This window comes from Leuciscus leuciscus (assembly GCF_965113295.1).
Source record: "Leuciscus leuciscus genome assembly, chromosome: 17".
Classification (NCBI taxonomy): domain Eukaryota; kingdom Metazoa; phylum Chordata; class Actinopteri; order Cypriniformes; family Leuciscidae; genus Leuciscus; species Leuciscus leuciscus.
Window position 1 is genome coordinate 6,520,049 of NC_138741.1, and position 17,514 is coordinate 6,537,562.

The window sequence follows — 17,514 nt, forward strand, 5'->3', positions numbered from 1 at the left end:
AGTACTGTACACTATAGTATAGTATAGTAAAGTATATCAGTCTATAGCAGGGGTTTTCAAAGCTTGGGGTGCGCCTCCCCAGGGGAGCATGAGGGCATGTCAGGAAGGAGTAAGGTTATATCTTGGCGACAAGTGTCAATTGACCGTTCGCAAAGACCCGCCCCCTTTAGTTACTGTTGCTACGTCCGACAAGCCATGGCACTCTCACGCCGCACATCACGTTCTCACACAGTGAAAAATACAATGCGGTGCAAAGAGGACACTGACAATGCGTCGAAAGACAGGACAGACCAGGTTACTTTTGATATGAAACAAAGTCAGATCGACTCAATCAAACTCCCTGCGAAGGGTGAATTGATAGAGATTTTGTAAATATATTGCAGAACACGAAGAGGATAGGATAGGATATAATACGATAGGATAGTGCAGTGTTATAAAATAAAGGGCAGGAAAAGACAGGACAAGACAGGACAGGACAGGACAGGACAGAACAGAACAGAACAGGAGAGGGTAGGGTAAGATAGTATAGGACAGTGTAGTACAATATAGGACAGGGAGGAAAGGAAAGGAAAGGAAATGAAATGAAAGGAAAGCTAAGTACAATATAGGACAGGAAGGGAAGAGAGGGGAAGGGAAGGGAAGGGAAGGGAAGGGAAGGGAAGGGAAGGGAAGGGAAGGGAAGGGAAGGGAAGGGAAGGGAAGGAAAGTACGATATAGGACGGGAAGGGAAGGGAAGGGAAGTACGATATAGGACAGGAAGGGAAGAGAAGGGAAGGGAAGTACGATATAGGACAGGAAGGGAAGGGAAGGGAAGGGAAGAAAAGGGAAAGAAAGTACGATATAGGACAGGAAGGGGAGACAAGGGCAGGGAAGGAACGGAACGGAACGGAAAGGAAAGTACGATATAGGACAGGAAGGGAAGGAAAGGAAAGGAAAGGAAAGGAAAGGAAAGGAAAGGAAAGGAAAGGAAAGGAACGGAACGGAAAGTATGATATAGGACAGGAAGAAAAGGAAAGGAAAGGAAAGTGCCCATTACTCACTTCAATAGGCCTCTTTTTCTTGCCCACGTTGTTGGTCTGTAGTTTCTCTGGCATTGGTGGAGCCCTGCTCACTGGGGGCCTGCATCCAAAGACAAAACACTGCCACAATCAGACTTACAGCAGTAATAAGGTCAGGCAGTGACCGGTGAAAAGGACACCAGACATCTGGCATGGTTACATTTCACTTCACGTTTTCACTGTATCATGTAACCAAATCCTAAAAACAAAGATACTGAGTCAGCTCTATATCAGACAGTTTGTGATGTATGATAAACGTTTGTGTGAAACTTTTGTAAAACTAAAATTAAAAGTTTGAATGTGAGAAAAAAATCCTAAAAGTATCAGGTAGAATGAGGTGTAAGGGATCAGTCTAGTCTTACCTTGAGCCCCTTTAAAAGCAGCATTAACAGAGAGAGAGAAAACGTTAGAAGTGTCAGTTGAGCAGTTCCCTCAAGTGCTCCAAAAAACAAAGAAGCACAACACAGGGACACTGAGAACACAAAACAAAATACAACAAAAATGTATTCATGTTCACTTGACAGCATATGCCAAAACACAGAATGACATATAGAGCTAATCAAGCAAGAGACCAGCTCTGTCTAAAATGAGCTCAATAAATAGGATAATTTCCTTACACTTAAAGGAATAGTACACCCAAAATTCGTACTCAATGCCACGTTGTCCCAAACCACTATGACTTTCTTTCTTCCTTATAACACAAAAGGTGAATTTTTGAAGAATATCTTGGCCAAGCTCTTTAATATAATGAAACTAAAGGAGGACCTAGGTTGCCAAGCTTCAAAATGACAAAAAGAGAAAAGACACCATGAAAAGTGTCATAAAAGTGGTACATATAATTTGTGTGCTATATTCCAAATCTTTTAAAGCTGTACAATAGCTCTTTGTGAGGAACAGAACAAAATTTAAGTTGTTCACCTAGCTCTCCTTGACATGTTCATGTACGCTCCTGAGATAAGTATCCTGTTGTTTCAATAGAACAACAACTTTTCAGTACATTCAACAAAACACTTAAACAATATTTCAAAGACAATAAAAGTGAAATTATAAATAAAGATGTGCTCAAGTCCTACTTAAGTGGGTAAAAAAACACTCAAGGTTTAAATAAATGTATTTAACATTAAAGTCAGTTTGCACTTAAGTATATTCTTTTAAAGTATATTATTTCTAAGTACTCCTTTTAAAAGTATGTTAAAGTGTTCTTTTTTATAAGGGACAATGTCAGAAACATAAACAAATCATTGTTGTTGTTCTTGGGGGTTTTTTTGAGAGAGAGAGAGAGTCAGAGCTTTTTGATAAATTTGATCCAATTTACAAAACAAGTCTGAATGATTCGTTCACTAATCGGACTGATCCTTCAACAAGAGTTGAAGATTATTAATGAATAACTAATTACATTTGATCTGTTCCTCACACAAAGATATAGTATAGCTTTATAAACTTTGCAATGTAGTGCATGAGTCATGTTTTGTGACACTTTTTTTTAAGCTTGAGAAGCTTCAGTCCACATTTATTGTCATTGCATGGAAAAGAATGCTTCCATCCATCTTCCAAACCACTTGCTCTATGTGGGGTGGCGGGGATACTGAGTGGCCAACTACATTATTTTAAATTTCTCATTGTCTTACATGGAAGAAAGTAATTGAATGGAAGAAAGTGAAACAGCATGAGGGTAAATGATGACATAATTGTCGTTTTTGGGTGAACTAATCCTTTAATCGTCTTGAGAGAGAATGCAGGGAGCAAAGCATGAGCAAAGTTCCCAGCAGCCAAAGAAGCAGCATTACTCTTTAAATAATTAGGGTGGAAAGCAGTAATAAAGTCACTTCAAAGCAATGACAAAATATCTTCCAACAAAGCACTTAACATAATGCTGTGCATCTACTCTAATTTAAGACTTAAATTACCTGCTTTTAAAGCATATTGAGTTTAAAATAAGAGCAAAAACTTAGCGACATGCGGTTTTATGGTTCAGTTCAGGGAAAGGTACGTGGGTTTATGGATTTGATGGCTGTTGCCATGCGGCTTAGCAAACATCCGAAGAGCATGAGAGGAGGAGGCACATGAAACTGGTTATATTCTCAACAAATGACACTTTTTATTGATCTTCTTACCTGACTACGCCCTGCCTTCACATGGTGAGAGAGAGGAGTGGAGTGCAGAGACAGACAGAGGAGTGAGGAAAATTGGAAAAGACAGACATGAGGGTAGCATGTCACTCAAAGCCAAAGAGCTCCAGAATATGCACTCAATGTTTTCAAATGCCTTTTGGTAGCTAAAATTGTTAATAAAACTTCTCAATTGAACTTGAGCTCAATTTCGATTAATCCCTGAATGTCAAAACAAAAATCACATCTGCAGTAATGCATTTACAATGGGAATCTATGGGCAATACAACCACAAGCATGTGAAACATGTATTTTTATGTGAAGAATGTATTTTTAAATACAATTAAGTACAAAACTGTTATTGAAAGTGCCCCTAATATGCTATTTTAAAGGGGTGGTTTAATGCCCCTTTTTATAATATGTAAAATAAGTCTCTGTTGTCCCCAGAGTGTGTATGTGAAGTTTTAGCTCAAAATACCCCACAGATAAAAAAATGCCAGCATGTTAAAATGTTCCCTTTTTGAGGGTCAGTAAAAACGTGTCGTTTTGTGCGTGGCCCTTTAAATGCAAATGAGCTGCTGCTCCCGGCACAGAGGGCGGAGCTTCAAGAGCTTGTGTGTGTTAGCAGCTCCGATTACCTCTCAGACAAGCACTAAAATGTCAGAAACTGTTCTGCCTTTTATGTTTAAACTGGAGTCGGATAATGATTGAGAGACTCAAGAAGTGACAACATGTAGAATGCAACAAGATGTTTCTGAATGGTTAGTTGATGAGTTTATGTTGCTGATGTGGAGTTAACTATCTTCAAGTCTTTGATTAGCATATTCTGTCATGATAATCTTTAAAATCGCTTGTGTGGGAACTGTTGTAAGATGCCTACAGAGTGACATGCTATTGCATTTATGTTACGTACTGTATTGCATGTGAAAAGACGGATGCGACAGCTTGAGCAGACTCACAAACTCTACTACAAGAACTCTTCCTCTTCTCAACATGGAATTTACATAAGTTCCCGGGGGCGGGGTTTATGTAAATTTTTGGGTTAGTGATGTCACTAACCTGGGAGGAATGTCGTGTAGTCTCTACCAGCCTTTTGTTGTAGTCCTTAAAAAACGATTTCTTTAAAAGCAAATATTTTCCTTTGCTTTGAACTTTGAGTGTCGTAACTTTGCAGATGTCGTTTATGCTCAAACAGCAACATTACACACTAACTAAAGTTAGAAAAGTGAAATCATAATCAACCACCCCTTTAAATGTCTCCTACAATTGGTTTACCTGCATCCAAGGTAAAAAAATACTATAACTGTCTGAAAAGTTAGATAAAGGAATTTGTAACATGGATTTGCAGCGCACAAAACAGCATCTTCTAGTCATTATAGCTATACCTTTGAAACAGTGTGTATTTTAATTCCGGGGAAATGCCTTTGCCCACAGACCACCATTATAAGTGCTTTATTGTAAACGTAATATTCGATAAGCAAGTCGAAATTATTTACTATGGTAAAAAAAAAGAATAGATGTAAACTGGTATTCAACCAGGAACATCCCTGTTAAAGACAGTTTAGTTTGGTATTCCAGCAGGAGCAGGACACAGTAAACAGTTTGGCTTTAGAGATTGTGCCACCAACATGAGCTCATTCAAAATGGCATATTAGTGGTAGAGTGATGGTGAATTTGAAATACAAGAGCTTATAGTAAAGTGGATAACTAAGAGTATTCAAAACTTCATATTACAGGGTTACAGCATTTAAAAAATCCATCCATCCATCCATCCATCCATCCATCCATCCATCTATCTATCTATCTATCTATCTATCTATCTATCTATCTATCTATCTATCTATCTATCTATCTATCTATCTTGCATCCCAATATAAATGCTTATTTGAACCCTGTTAAATAGACCTATGAGTAACTTTGCAACTACATGTCAACTAACTCTCATTAGAGTATTAGTAGACTGTCTGTTTAGTAATTTGATGGTCCCCAACAGATATTCTACTGACTATAAGTAACTTTGCAACTACATGTCAATTTATTCCACTAACCCTATCCTAACCATAACAGTCTACTAATACTCTAATGAGAGTTAGTTGACATGTAGTTACAAAGTTACGTATAGTTAGTAGAATGTCTAAAGTGGGTAAAGTAAAGTGTATTCTTTAAGCTACCAAAGAAAAATAAAGTAATGAAAAAAGAGAAGCAATCCATGCTCCATCCAAAGTCGTTCATCCTTACGTTTGACCTTACTGTAACATTATATTACAGAATTGTCACAGTCTTGCTGTGAACATCAATGCTACATTGGGTGTCACTCCTAACCTACCTTTCGTCTACCGTTGGCTCCTTCTGTTGGAAGTGGGGCTTGACCCCCGTCATGGGTCGCAAGTTTGTGGATAAGGCCTTGATAACATATATGAGCTCATTCTCCCGAGTTACATCACTGTCATACCCTACACAGAGCAACACACAGATGGAGAGACACTTTACTTTTATATCTTGCCATATGGTAATTACACAAACATTTTGTCATATGATGGATGGCTACCCTCTTTAAATCTAGATGGCAGTGGATAGCAGAGATAATTGTTTTTTTATGAATGATCTTTTTCACCTCCATCATCTTCGCTCTCGATGTCAGACTCTTCGCTGTCACACTGTCTGGCCTCTCGGCAGCCCTCGTTCTCATGGTTCCAGATCATCAGACAGGTGTCGGAGCCACCGACAGACGCCAGCAAAGAGTCGTCATGTGACCAGCGCACATTAGTCACATGGGTACTGTGAGCAATGTACCGCTTAAACTTGGCGTATTTTCCCTATTCAGATAATGAAAATGTTAACAGGCATGTTGGTAAATAATAAAATCAAAATATCTATCTATCTATCTATCTATCTATCTATCTATCTATCTATCTATCTATCTATCTATCTATCTATCTATCTATCTATCTATCTATCTATCTATCTATCTATCGTAATAATGTATGATTTGCAAAAATGAAAACTGCTGCTTCTGTGTAGATGAGAGAATCAAAGTGTATGCACGTTGTGCACACGCTACATTGATTATGGCCAAGCATGCGCCCTTAAAATAGCATATGAATAACATGCGCAACGCGCCACTGACTTTAAACTAATTTTTTCGGTCAGTGGCGGAATTGTTTTCTAAACCTGCAAAATAGCATGAGGGAACGTTTGCGCCGGAACGCGCCTCCTCTTTGCGCTGAACCGCCCCGGGGAGCGCAAGTGTATTTCTTAGTTAACCGACGTGCGTCTGTGGAGGGAAAAGTCTGCTGTGCGCAGGTGCAAAATAGGAATGATAGATGCGTCGCTGTACAAAGTCAATTGCGCTGGGTGCAAGATAGGGCCCCTTAACTGTTTTTTCACATACAATGAAAGTCAGTAGGGTCCAAAACAACCCTGAACCCCAATGAATTTCAATGTATAGACAAATCAAATGTCTTTTTTTGTGTTCCACAGATTAAAAAAGAAAGAAAGAAAGTCATATAGTTTTGGTAAATGATGACAAAATAATTTTTTGGGGGAGAACTATCCCTTAGTATGAGTGATAGTAATAATTAATGACTAGATAACACTTTCCTAACCTTGACTGGATATTTGAAGAGCTTGACATATCCAAGGTCATCCCCGGTCGCTAACAACTTCTTGTCATTGCTAAGACATGCGGCCGTTACTTCAGTAACTTCACTGACCACAGGCCAAATTCCCTCACAGGAACTTCCCAACACACACGTCCATGTGCTCCAGTCGATCTTGTCCACCTGAGGAAGGAAAAAGGCAGCATGGAATCTTCTGGTTCATCTCAAAATGGCCAGATAAAAGTTACAAGTTAGACCTTTTCATGAAAAAATTGGCTAATTATATTGCTGAGTCTTCCCCTAATCAGAACAATATTTTTTAATCAATATATAGAGTTTATGCTTTAAAGCTGAAGAATAACTTTGAGCAACACTTTTAATGAAAATGAATTGGCAGCATTCATTCCGATATTAAAATCCAACTCAATCGAACAGGGATTCTGGCCAAAATGCCTCCTACAGAAGCTAAAGGCAGGTGATCAGAAACTTTGAAGGGCTTCCAGCTCTTACTAAATCTTAAGTTTTTAAGGTAAGTGTTCACTGTTTGTCCCAACGTACCGTGGCCTTAAGCACGGCCTAATTCCCTGCCTCCAAATTTAGAGTCAAGATAATAAAAAGTGGGCCATGTTCTTGCCCTTAAGAGTGCCCTTCCCCTCTCAGGGTGACACACGGTGAGATGTTCAGGAACCATACCTCTGTGGCAGGAATGGTTTGCTTCTTCCCACGAGGGGCCTCAAAAAATAGCTGTTCCTTCACCGATGTGTTGACCTGCAAAAGCTTCCCTAATACAAGACAACAGAAGAGAGACGCTGCGATGTAACAAAGTTAAGCTCAAAAATGAATTCTCAAAAATATGAATTCTACCAAGATAGTGTATGGCCAACCTGCAGTTTGTGATTATATGTAGAGTGACTATATTAATCTACAAGGGCTGGACAATGAAGCTGAAACACTGGCCAATCTAGTGTTGGAGGTTTCACGGCTATATACGTATACTGTATGTGCGGCCTGGCCTGGTAATAGTACAGCTGCACAAAAAATATTGCAATCCACACAACATAATGGGAGAATGTCAGAGTTCAAATGAGGACAAATTGTTGGTGAACGTCTTGCTGGCTCTTCTGTGACCAGGGGCCGGTTGCACCAGCTGGACGTAAAGAAGTTGGGTGTAAGATCTACGCTGGACTTAGTTACGTCCAGCTTTCCGATGAATTTTACACCTGTTGCACCATCTAAAACTACGACTAGGCGCAGCTACGCTTTGCGTAGACGGTGCACGTACACGCTGACATGTTCTACCGCACTGTAGAACTGCGCTACACCCAGATGGTGCAACAGATATTAATTCTACACAGGACTTAAAACGCATTTTACGTTAAGCTTAGCCTTACGAACGGGTGTATATCCAGCTGGTGCAACCGGCCCCAGGACAGCAAGTCCGGGTACTAACTCGTATTGTATCCAAAAAAACATTCTGCCCAACTCACTGCAGAATTAAATGCGCACCTGGACTCTCAGGAGATCCACAGTCAACATTCATGGTCGGGCTGCTATAGCCAAACTTTTGGTCACTCGTACCAATACCAAATGTTGGTTTCAATGGTGCCAACAGTGTAAATCTTGGGCTGTGGTGGACAATGTGAAACATGTATTGTTCTCTGATGAGTCCTGTTCACTGTCTTTCCCACATCTGTGGGAGTTACGGTGTGGAGAAGCCACAAAGAGGCTCAACAAATCCCCCTGGCCACAGGACTTGTATTTAACATTCATGAGACGAATTGGTGCTGTTTGGGCGCAAAAGGAGGCCCTACACCATACTAATACATTATTGTGGTCTAAAACAAGGTGTTTCAGTTTCATTGTCCAACCCATGCATGTGCTTGTTTATGTGAACTTCATATAAAGCCTTATTAATTGGGAAGCAGTTTCACTCCTGAAGGAACGTTCACTCTGACAGGTTATCATGTGGCTGCACTGTTGGTTGGCTTCAGCTGTGGCATTATTTCCACTACAGCGAACAACTGTGCCCTTAATTCGATTTTACTAAAGTCAGTGTACTTTACCAAGGGGACAACAGTGTCGGTGAAGAGCTTGAGATGAAATAAGACACATGTGTGAAGAAATCAAAGAAAATTCAAGCTAAAAATCCTATGTAAACAGAATATTTTACTGTGTTTACATAATTTTACATTATTACATATATAATGTTGGACACTGCTAGTGCTAGATACATTTAATAAACTGGTTATTTATTAATTTTCATTACAAATATTAAATGTGGAATTAAAAAGTGTAGTTAAGACTGTAGTTAAATCCACATTTATTTTATTTTATTTTATACCAATGACTTTTTATGGATATTTTTTTTTTTTTTTTTACACGTCAAATACCTTTTTGCTTTGAATGAAATGTTGCAATACAGCTCCAAAGGGCTTGGTGTGATTCAAGGCCACTTATAGAGCACTTTTGTGCTATCTAGACGGTCTGACAGCAAATGGAATATATTGCTGGTAAAAAATGTATGTCCTATTACATTTAGACAATGAATTATCTTAATTAATATTCTTGGGGACAAATAATTTGACCATAAATTGCAGCAGTTCACAATGCATCATATCATGAACAAGATGACGGAAAATCAATGCAATGCATGAATCAGACTTTCTTGAAATATCCCAATTTTCTGATCTTGCCTACTTTCAAATCTACCAGAACACAGATCACAAAGAACTCCAATGTCTTTATTTCCACTAGTCGCCACATTGCATAACGGCATAAAGTTAAACTCGCCTCAGCTTTCATTGCCTCTCTGTTTCTATCGCTCATTGCCTGAAATCCCCAACTCTTAGTGAAGATGAATGACTTCTGGTCACGATTTGTTGCTGCAAAACTCTGTCAGTGTGAATGTCCCTTGACTCATTTTCTCTTTGAAATATTGCCTTCGTATCTTTCTCACCTCTCTTGTCCCAGTCCAGATGGGTGATGTAGTTCATGGATCCTTTGCACACACCAACCCTCTTGCTGTTCATCACGTTGTAAATATCTACAAAGCTGTCACCTGATGCCACAGCCAAATACTTGCCTGTTACTGTAAAAAAAAAAAAAATCCGATGTTCAATTTTGAGCTCTTACCATGACCCAGATATCACATTCTCATTAATATGTTAATACATTCCTGTAAATATTCGTTAATTACATTAGTGTATGTGAAGGTACAGAAATAGCTCATACTATCGTACTGAATAGATCAGATGAAATAATTCAAATGTTATATTCTTGGTCTCAGTACTCTAGGCGTTTCCACTGTATCAATCTTTGGTTACACTTTATTTTAATGAGTCTTTGTTACACTGTAATTATACATTTAAGTACTGAGTAATATTCAGTAATTACATGTACTTACTATAGGGTTAGGATTAGGGTTTGGTTTGCATGTACTGTAATTATGCATAATTTATAGTTAGTAACTACATGTAACATATGTAACAATGACACTGTAAAATAAAGTGTTACCCAATCTTGTGTACTGAAATGAGTGTGTTAACTAACCAGGAGAGAAGCGTATTTCTGATATGATGTCTTTGCGATGATGAAATGACACCAGGTCTTCTAGAGTGTCTGCGTTGACGATGAGAAAGCATCCATCGTTGAGGCCCACAGCCAGAGCTTTCCCATCTGGAGAGAAGCAGCAACATCGCCCGCCTGCAAGAAGTTATAACCGTCAAATGCCATGTCACGTCAAGAGCTTTTGTCGTAAAAAATCTATCATGACAGCTGAAAAGACTGGTTCTCTTTATGAATCAATGTCGAAAAAACCCATGAAGTATGTTAAAAGGTTAGTTTAACTATCACCCATCACCATTTATTAAGTTGGCTTGGAAAAGCCAACTTACTGATATTGTACTTAAACTTTTAAATTTTAGACTGTATCTCCTCCTAGACCGTTAAAGCTACGACCACCAAACTCGGGTCAGACCTTCAGACTGTTCTGACTTGGTGTGCTATATCTTTTCAGACTGATTTGACTTTCAGTTTTCTTAAAAATTAATCTTAAAAATCATAAAAACCCCATTGACTTTCATTGCAGACTGCTCAAATTGAGCCAAGACTACGGTGGCCCATTAGTGCACAACCCAAAAACTCAAATCTAAATTCTCTGAAGCCCTAGATTCAATTAAATCAATGTATTCAATGTAATAAACGTATCTATCTATCTATCTATCTATCTATCTATCTATCTATCTATCTATCTATCTATCTATCTATCTATCTATCTATCTATCTTTCTTTCTTTCTTTCTTTCTAACCAATCTATCGTTCTTTCTTTCTTTCTAACAATCTATCTTTCTTTCTTTCTTTCTTTCTTTCTTTCTTTCTTTCTTTCTTTCTTTCTTTCTAACCTATCTATCTATCTATCTATCTAAACTCATCTTTCTTTCTTTCTTTCTTTCTAACCAATCTATCTATCTATCTATCTATCTATCTATCTATCTATCTATCTATCTTTCTTTCTAACATCTATCTATCTATCTATCTTTCTTTCTTTCTTTCTTTTTATCTAATCTATCTATCTTTCTAACTTATCTTTCTTTCTAACTAACTAATCTATCTATCTATCTTTCTAACTAACGTATCTGTCTTTCTTTCTTTCTTTCTTTCTTTCTTTCCTTTCTAACTAATCTATCTAATCTATCTTCCTAACTAACTTATCTATCTTTCTTTCTTTCTAACTAATCTATCTTTCTTTCTTACTAACTTTTCTTTCTTTCTCTTTCTTTCTTTCTTTCTTTCTTTCTTTCTTTCTTTCTTTCTTTCTAACTAATCTTTCTTTCTTTCTTTCTACCTAATCTTTCTTTCTATCTTTCTTTCTTTCTTACTAATACATTTTTCTTTCTCTCTTACTAATCTATCTTTCTTTCTAACTAATCAGTCTTTCTTTCTTTCATTCTAACTAATCTATTTTTCTTTCTTTCATTCTTTCTACATAACCCTTTCTTTCTTTCTACCTAATCTTTTTTTTCTTTCTTTCTACCTAATCTTTCTTTCTTTCTTTCTTTCTTTCTTTCTTTCTTTCTTTCTTTCTTTCTTTCTTTCTTTCTTTCTTTCTTTCTACCTAATCGTTCTTTCTTTTCTTTCTTTCTTTCTTTCTTTCTACCTAATCTTTCTTTCTATCTTTCTTTCTTTCTTTCTTACTAATACATTTTTCTTTCTCTCTTACTAATCTATCTTTCTTTCTAACTAATCAGTCTTTCTTTCTTTCATTCTAACTAATCTATTTTTCTTTCTTTCATTCTTTCTTACTTTCTACATAACCCTTTCTTTCTTTCTTTCTTTCTTTCTTTCTTTCTTTCTTTCTTTCTTTCTTTCTTTCTTTCTTTCTTTCTTTCTTCCAAACCTTTTTCTTTCTTTCTTTCTACCTAATCTTTTTCTTTCTTTCTACCTAATCTTTTTCTTTCTTTCTCTCTACCTAATCTTTCTTTCTACCTAATCTTTCTTTCTTTCTAACTAATCTTTTTTCTTTCTTTCTTTCTCTTTCTTTCTTTCTTTCTTTCTTTCTTTCTTTCTTTCTTTCTTTCTTTATACCTAATCTTTCTTTATACCTAATCTTTCTTTCTTTCTTTCTTTCTTTCTTTCTTTCTAACTAATCTTTCTTTCTTTCTAACTAATTTTTTCTTTCTATCTTTCTTTCTTGCTTTCTAACTAATCTGTCTTTCTTTCATTCTTTCTTTCTAACTAATCTTTCTTTCTAATCTATCTTCTAACTAATCTTTCTTTTTAACTTATCTTTCTTTCTTTCTTTCTTTCTTTCTAACTAATCTTTCTTTCTTTCTAACTAATTTTTTCTTTCTATCTTTCTTTCTTGCTTTCTAACTAATCTGTCTTTCTGTCATTCTTTCTTTCTAACTAATCTTTCTTTCTAATCTATCTTCTAACTAATCTTTCTTTTTAACTTATCTTTCTTTCTTTCTTTCTAACTAATCTATCTATCTTTCTTTTTCTTTCTAACTAATCTTTTTTCTTTCGATCTAACTATTCTTTCTTTCTAACTAATTTATCAATCAGAATTTAAACTACTTTAAACTTCAAACTACTTCAAACTTCTAACTACTTTAAACTTCTAACTACTTTTAACTTCTTCAAACTCTCTGGTCCGGCTTTCTCAAGCCAACTTAAAGTTTGTCTCAACAAACTTTTTTTTCTAGTTCACTTGTGTTGTTTCAAGGCCGAATGACTTTAATTCTTCCGTGAAATTCAAAAGAAAAAATTTAGCTAAAAGTTCATGTCAATCTCTTCCGTACAATGAAAGAATTAGGTTACAAGTGTTTGTCAACGCCAAAATGACAAAAACGCAGCATAAAAGTAATATCTGTCGATATTGGATTTATATTATTGGTGGATAATTCTGCATGCTACTATTTTTATATTTATATTCCCTTTTTCTTACATCTAATGTTCACTTAATGTTTGTCCTTAAAAGCATTTAAAAAATAAATCAATAACGCTGTTAAATGTAATCATCAGAAAAATATTAAAATGTATAATTTTTCATACTGTACATTAGAATGTTGTGGCGCCTGAATTCATGTGCAGCAATTAAATTGATTGATTTTAGTTGATGTTTTATTTTTAATTTATTTTGACAAAATAGTATAGAATGTTAATATCAACCATAACATTAAAATATAATTTCAGCCATAACATTAAATTAAAGTGACAGACAGAATTAACATTTTTAGGTTAATCTCTTGAACCGATTAAACAATCTTCTAATCATTGTGAAGTAAGTTATCATTCTTAATTAAAAGTAAATATGCAAAGACCCAGTGTACTGTAAGGATAACCATCATAATATAATTTAATTAATTAGGGTTGATGAAGAGTTGATAGCTCACCTTAAGGATTTGGCCTATCAAGCTTTATTTGATTAAATCACTGGTCTATACAGTATTCCATGGATGAGCGTCAATGGTTCCTTTTTGTAACCATTCCCTTTAGAGATTCTGGGCTAATATGATCTTGGGCTAATTTGCAAGCTGAGTGTTCTTTACTTAAGTTACATTTTTCAATGCAAACTGAGTTTCTGAACCATAACGAGGTCAAACAAGTGTAGGCCAAGCTTGGAATACAAATTACAAAACAAGTTCATAGATAACAGGCTATTTATAATCAGACAGAGGGGCTGATTTACTGTTTCTGTTTGTAGACTGTAATGCATTTGTGCTTTGAATGTATGTCATTAAACAACAAGCTTTTCTATAGTTGGTCATGTTGTAATTTCTCCTTGTTACATCAGAGTAGTTACCCTTGGCATGGTTCATTTTGCTGTAAGGGTTTTAAGACATTATGTTACGGATGTACAAAGCTATATATTTTCAAAATAGACCAGTCTGGGGACTGTCTAAATGATAGTCGACTTGTTGCTTTTAAAGGGAAAGGTTAAGACTCTTTGACTTTGTATTGACTTTCTTTCTTCTGCAGAATATTTTGAAAATTTTTGCTGGTAAGCAGTTTTGGTTACCATTCACTTCTATTGTATGTGGGAAAAACGCACTGAGACATTTCTCAAAATATATTATTTTATGTTCCACAGAATAAATACAGTCATACAGGTTTGAAATGACATTGAAGGTGATTAAATGATGACAGTTTCATTTTTGGGTGAACTATCCTTTCAAGGAAATCTTGAACAATTAAGCTGGCGATCCATTTGAAAATCTAATTTGAAGTCTGACAGTAATTGTCTTGAAATTGGTTGTTTACGGCTATGAATTGATGTAAAAGCAGTGACTGACGCACAATCCATTCCAACGCTTGTAAAAAACATAAATGCCTTTAATTGTAGTTTACTTCAAATCTTAAAAGTACATTTATTATAAACTATACTTGCAAATAATATTATATTAATAAAATAAAAGGCCATTCAAGTGTACTTAAAAAGTAAACTTTCATGACAATTTCATAACACAAAAAGTGCAATTTGTAATGTGCAAGTGCACTTAATGTGACATGAAGAACATGTAACATGCTTGATTATAATTTTAACTCTGTTATTTGATATTACATTTAAAGTTAATATTATTTAAATGTACTAAACTGCAACTTCATCATTACAAATGTAATGTAATTACTAATATATTTAAATACATGACATACAAATTTCAAAAGAAATTACATTTATATTTTAGTAAACAAATTCTTGCATTCAGCAGTACAGTTTAACCATATTACAAAGAATAATAATAGAAGTAATTATGAAATTAAATATAGAGCTAAACTAAGTCCAACTTAAGGTTAATTTTGTTTCATTTTATTTATATTTATACTAATACATTTCAATTTAATTGTACATAACATGCAAGTCTAAAATTGCATATTACATAACTTGTACTTGTCCTACATCAAAAAGCACTATAAAGCTCTGCTAATTGTAATACATTTAAATCATAATATCATAATAAATTAGTAAAATGCAAAAAACATGCATTAAGTTTCTGGAGAAAAAAAAATACATTCAGTTCACACTTAAGTATGTTATTTCAGTAAATTATGCAGAACTAATACTAAACCTAACTCTAAATCTATAGTAAGTTCAAGCGGTAATTAATGTTAACTCATATTACCCACCATAACACCTTAAAACGTTTGTCAACCCCGTAGTATAAATGCTATTAAATAATATTGTTAACTCATATTACTCATGCTTTACACTGCAACAAGGACACATTCAAATGTAACCCAATATTTTATTATGTCCTCTATGAACACATGAAACAGTGGACGTTTGTAATGTATTGTAACGAATAAGCATCTGCTTACCTTTCTTGAGTTTGCGTACGGCGAGCATGCAGTGGCTGGGGGAAAGGTCCCATATGCGCAGGGTCTTATCATCGCTGACAGTGGCACACAGGGGCAGATGAGGGTGAGTGGCAAGACCCCAGACCTCGCCCTCCATGTGACCCTAAATACATCCCACCACACACACACACACTATTTAATACACACTAACAAACAAACATAACTGTCATTTACTATTTTATATTTTTTGTGAAATATGCTTTTTTATTTTAAGTTGACACTCAAAAGTGTGTGAATTAGAGTGAATGGAAATAACCAGTTTATATTTGACTTTAAGTTATATTGTATAATTAAAATACTGTATGCTGCTCAGCTATAATGCTAGTTTGTTTCTGTGCTAAGATATTGCTCAATGAACAAAGCAACATGCTTCAGAGTATTAATACATGCAGTTATCCACAGCCTAACCATAAGCCTCACTCTTCTGCACAATGATAACTTCAACATAATAGAAACTCTTTCACACGTCAAACATAACTGAACATTAAACATTAACAGATATTTACCTTTACTCAAAAACACACAAAATAACAATTCATTTCAATATTTGCTCTCCATTTCCAGCCATGTGCAAAGCATGCTGGGAACTAACAATGGCATAATTGAACAGCCTTTTTTTCCCTTAATTTTATCAGCTTAATCGGTTCCTCAACTAAAGCCATAAAACGGTGCATGTTTCCTTAAAAAAATTTTTGGACAATGTATCTCTTGGTTTTATTAGAGAAATGTTATGAAATATTTTCTATACAACACTGAACCACAATTTTCTTAGTAAAATATACACCATTATTTTTAATTATCACCTTTTTTTTTAATGAAAATTACAAGACCCATGATTCAATTTTTACAGTGTTCTTTTCAGCACAAACACACCTCCATTCTATGAATATTTTACTCATTATACAGTATAAAAGTTTTACTTTTACAGCCTGAGAAATTCTCCTTAAAAGAGATGTTCATCTACATTTTTCAAGTGAGCATGGCAGTAGTAATTCATCAAATGATGGAGAAGATCATTATAACTGGGCATATATCCAGATACAGTGTTAAAGAGCTGATTCAGGAGTCTGGAACACAGTGATGGAGTGATGCTGTACAGTCCCAGTATGGCAGTATGTTCACTCAGACTGCAGGCAAATCAGATCTTTTCAAGCAGACTGTCTGTACTTTTAATTGCAAGTGATCAAATAAGATTTGTGTGTCCAGACAACCAATCTATCTGCATGGGTTGCTTTGGTAATGGCGTACTGTAGGAGTTCCCACGTATGTTACAAAGCTTTCAAAACGGTGCATCCTCTCACGCTCCAAATAAGTGTCCTGTCGAGATGAGGTGCAGAACTTCTCCGTCGCACAGGAAAACGCTCAGGGCTGGGTTTCCCGAAACCTTCTTAACGCTACATCGTTCTTAAGTTACACCTTAAGCTGTGCCTTATTGTTAAAACGTGTTTCCCGAAACATTCCTAGTTAAGCAGCATCAGCACGGACAGCACCGGGTAACGTCGCACGTAAGAAGGTATATCTTAAAGGTTGCATCAGTGATTTCAGGCCCAAATCTTTCCTAACGATCCGCTAGCGGCCCGCCCCATAAGCATGCCGTCAAAAAACCGCGTCTCTGTAGGCAGCCTAGGCTCTGAGATCTGCACACAAAAATAATTGGTTTCACCAACCACTATTTGTTTTGGTTTTGAGTGTTCCAACCAATCACCAACAGGGGGAGGGTGTTGTGAGGTTTTGTGCCAGCTTCTTCTTTAGCTCCGACTTCGTGGCAGCCGTGCACGAGCACAAAACCTCACAACACCCTCCCCCTGTCTGTGATTGGTTGGAACACTATTTGTTTTGGTTTTGAGTGTTTGGCTAAACCATTTGTTTTTGTGTGCAGATCTCAGAGCCTAG

General features: G+C 35.9%; 1 protein-coding gene across 2 annotated transcripts in view; it reads right to left on the reverse strand.

Moving 5' to 3' along the window:
- The window catches only part of eml5 (EMAP like 5), a 118,530-nt gene that overhangs the window by 12,976 nt on the left and 88,040 nt on the right, over positions 1–17,514 (reverse strand). The window contains exons 21-30 of one of the 2 annotated variants that reach the window (XR_014199321.1): positions 15,583–15,724; positions 10,315–10,467; positions 9,722–9,853; positions 7,459–7,547; positions 6,772–6,948; positions 5,781–5,982; positions 5,493–5,619; positions 3,173–3,187; positions 1,421–1,530; positions 1,046–1,119 (exon numbers count right to left, since the gene is read on the reverse strand). Coding sequence is in view for 1 of the 2 variants with exons in the window: in XM_082143714.1 (XP_081999840.1) it covers positions 1,041–1,139; positions 3,173–3,176; positions 5,493–5,619; positions 5,781–5,982; positions 6,772–6,948; positions 7,459–7,547; positions 9,722–9,853; positions 10,315–10,467; positions 15,583–15,724 (1,125 nt within the window). In the remaining variant the exon portion in view is untranslated. Of the gene's footprint in view, positions 1–1,040; positions 1,140–1,420; positions 1,531–3,172; positions 3,188–5,492; positions 5,620–5,780; positions 5,983–6,771; positions 6,949–7,458; positions 7,548–9,721; positions 9,854–10,314; positions 10,468–15,582; positions 15,725–17,514 lie in introns of those variants that run through there. The other variant, XM_082143714.1, reaches the window with a different exon arrangement.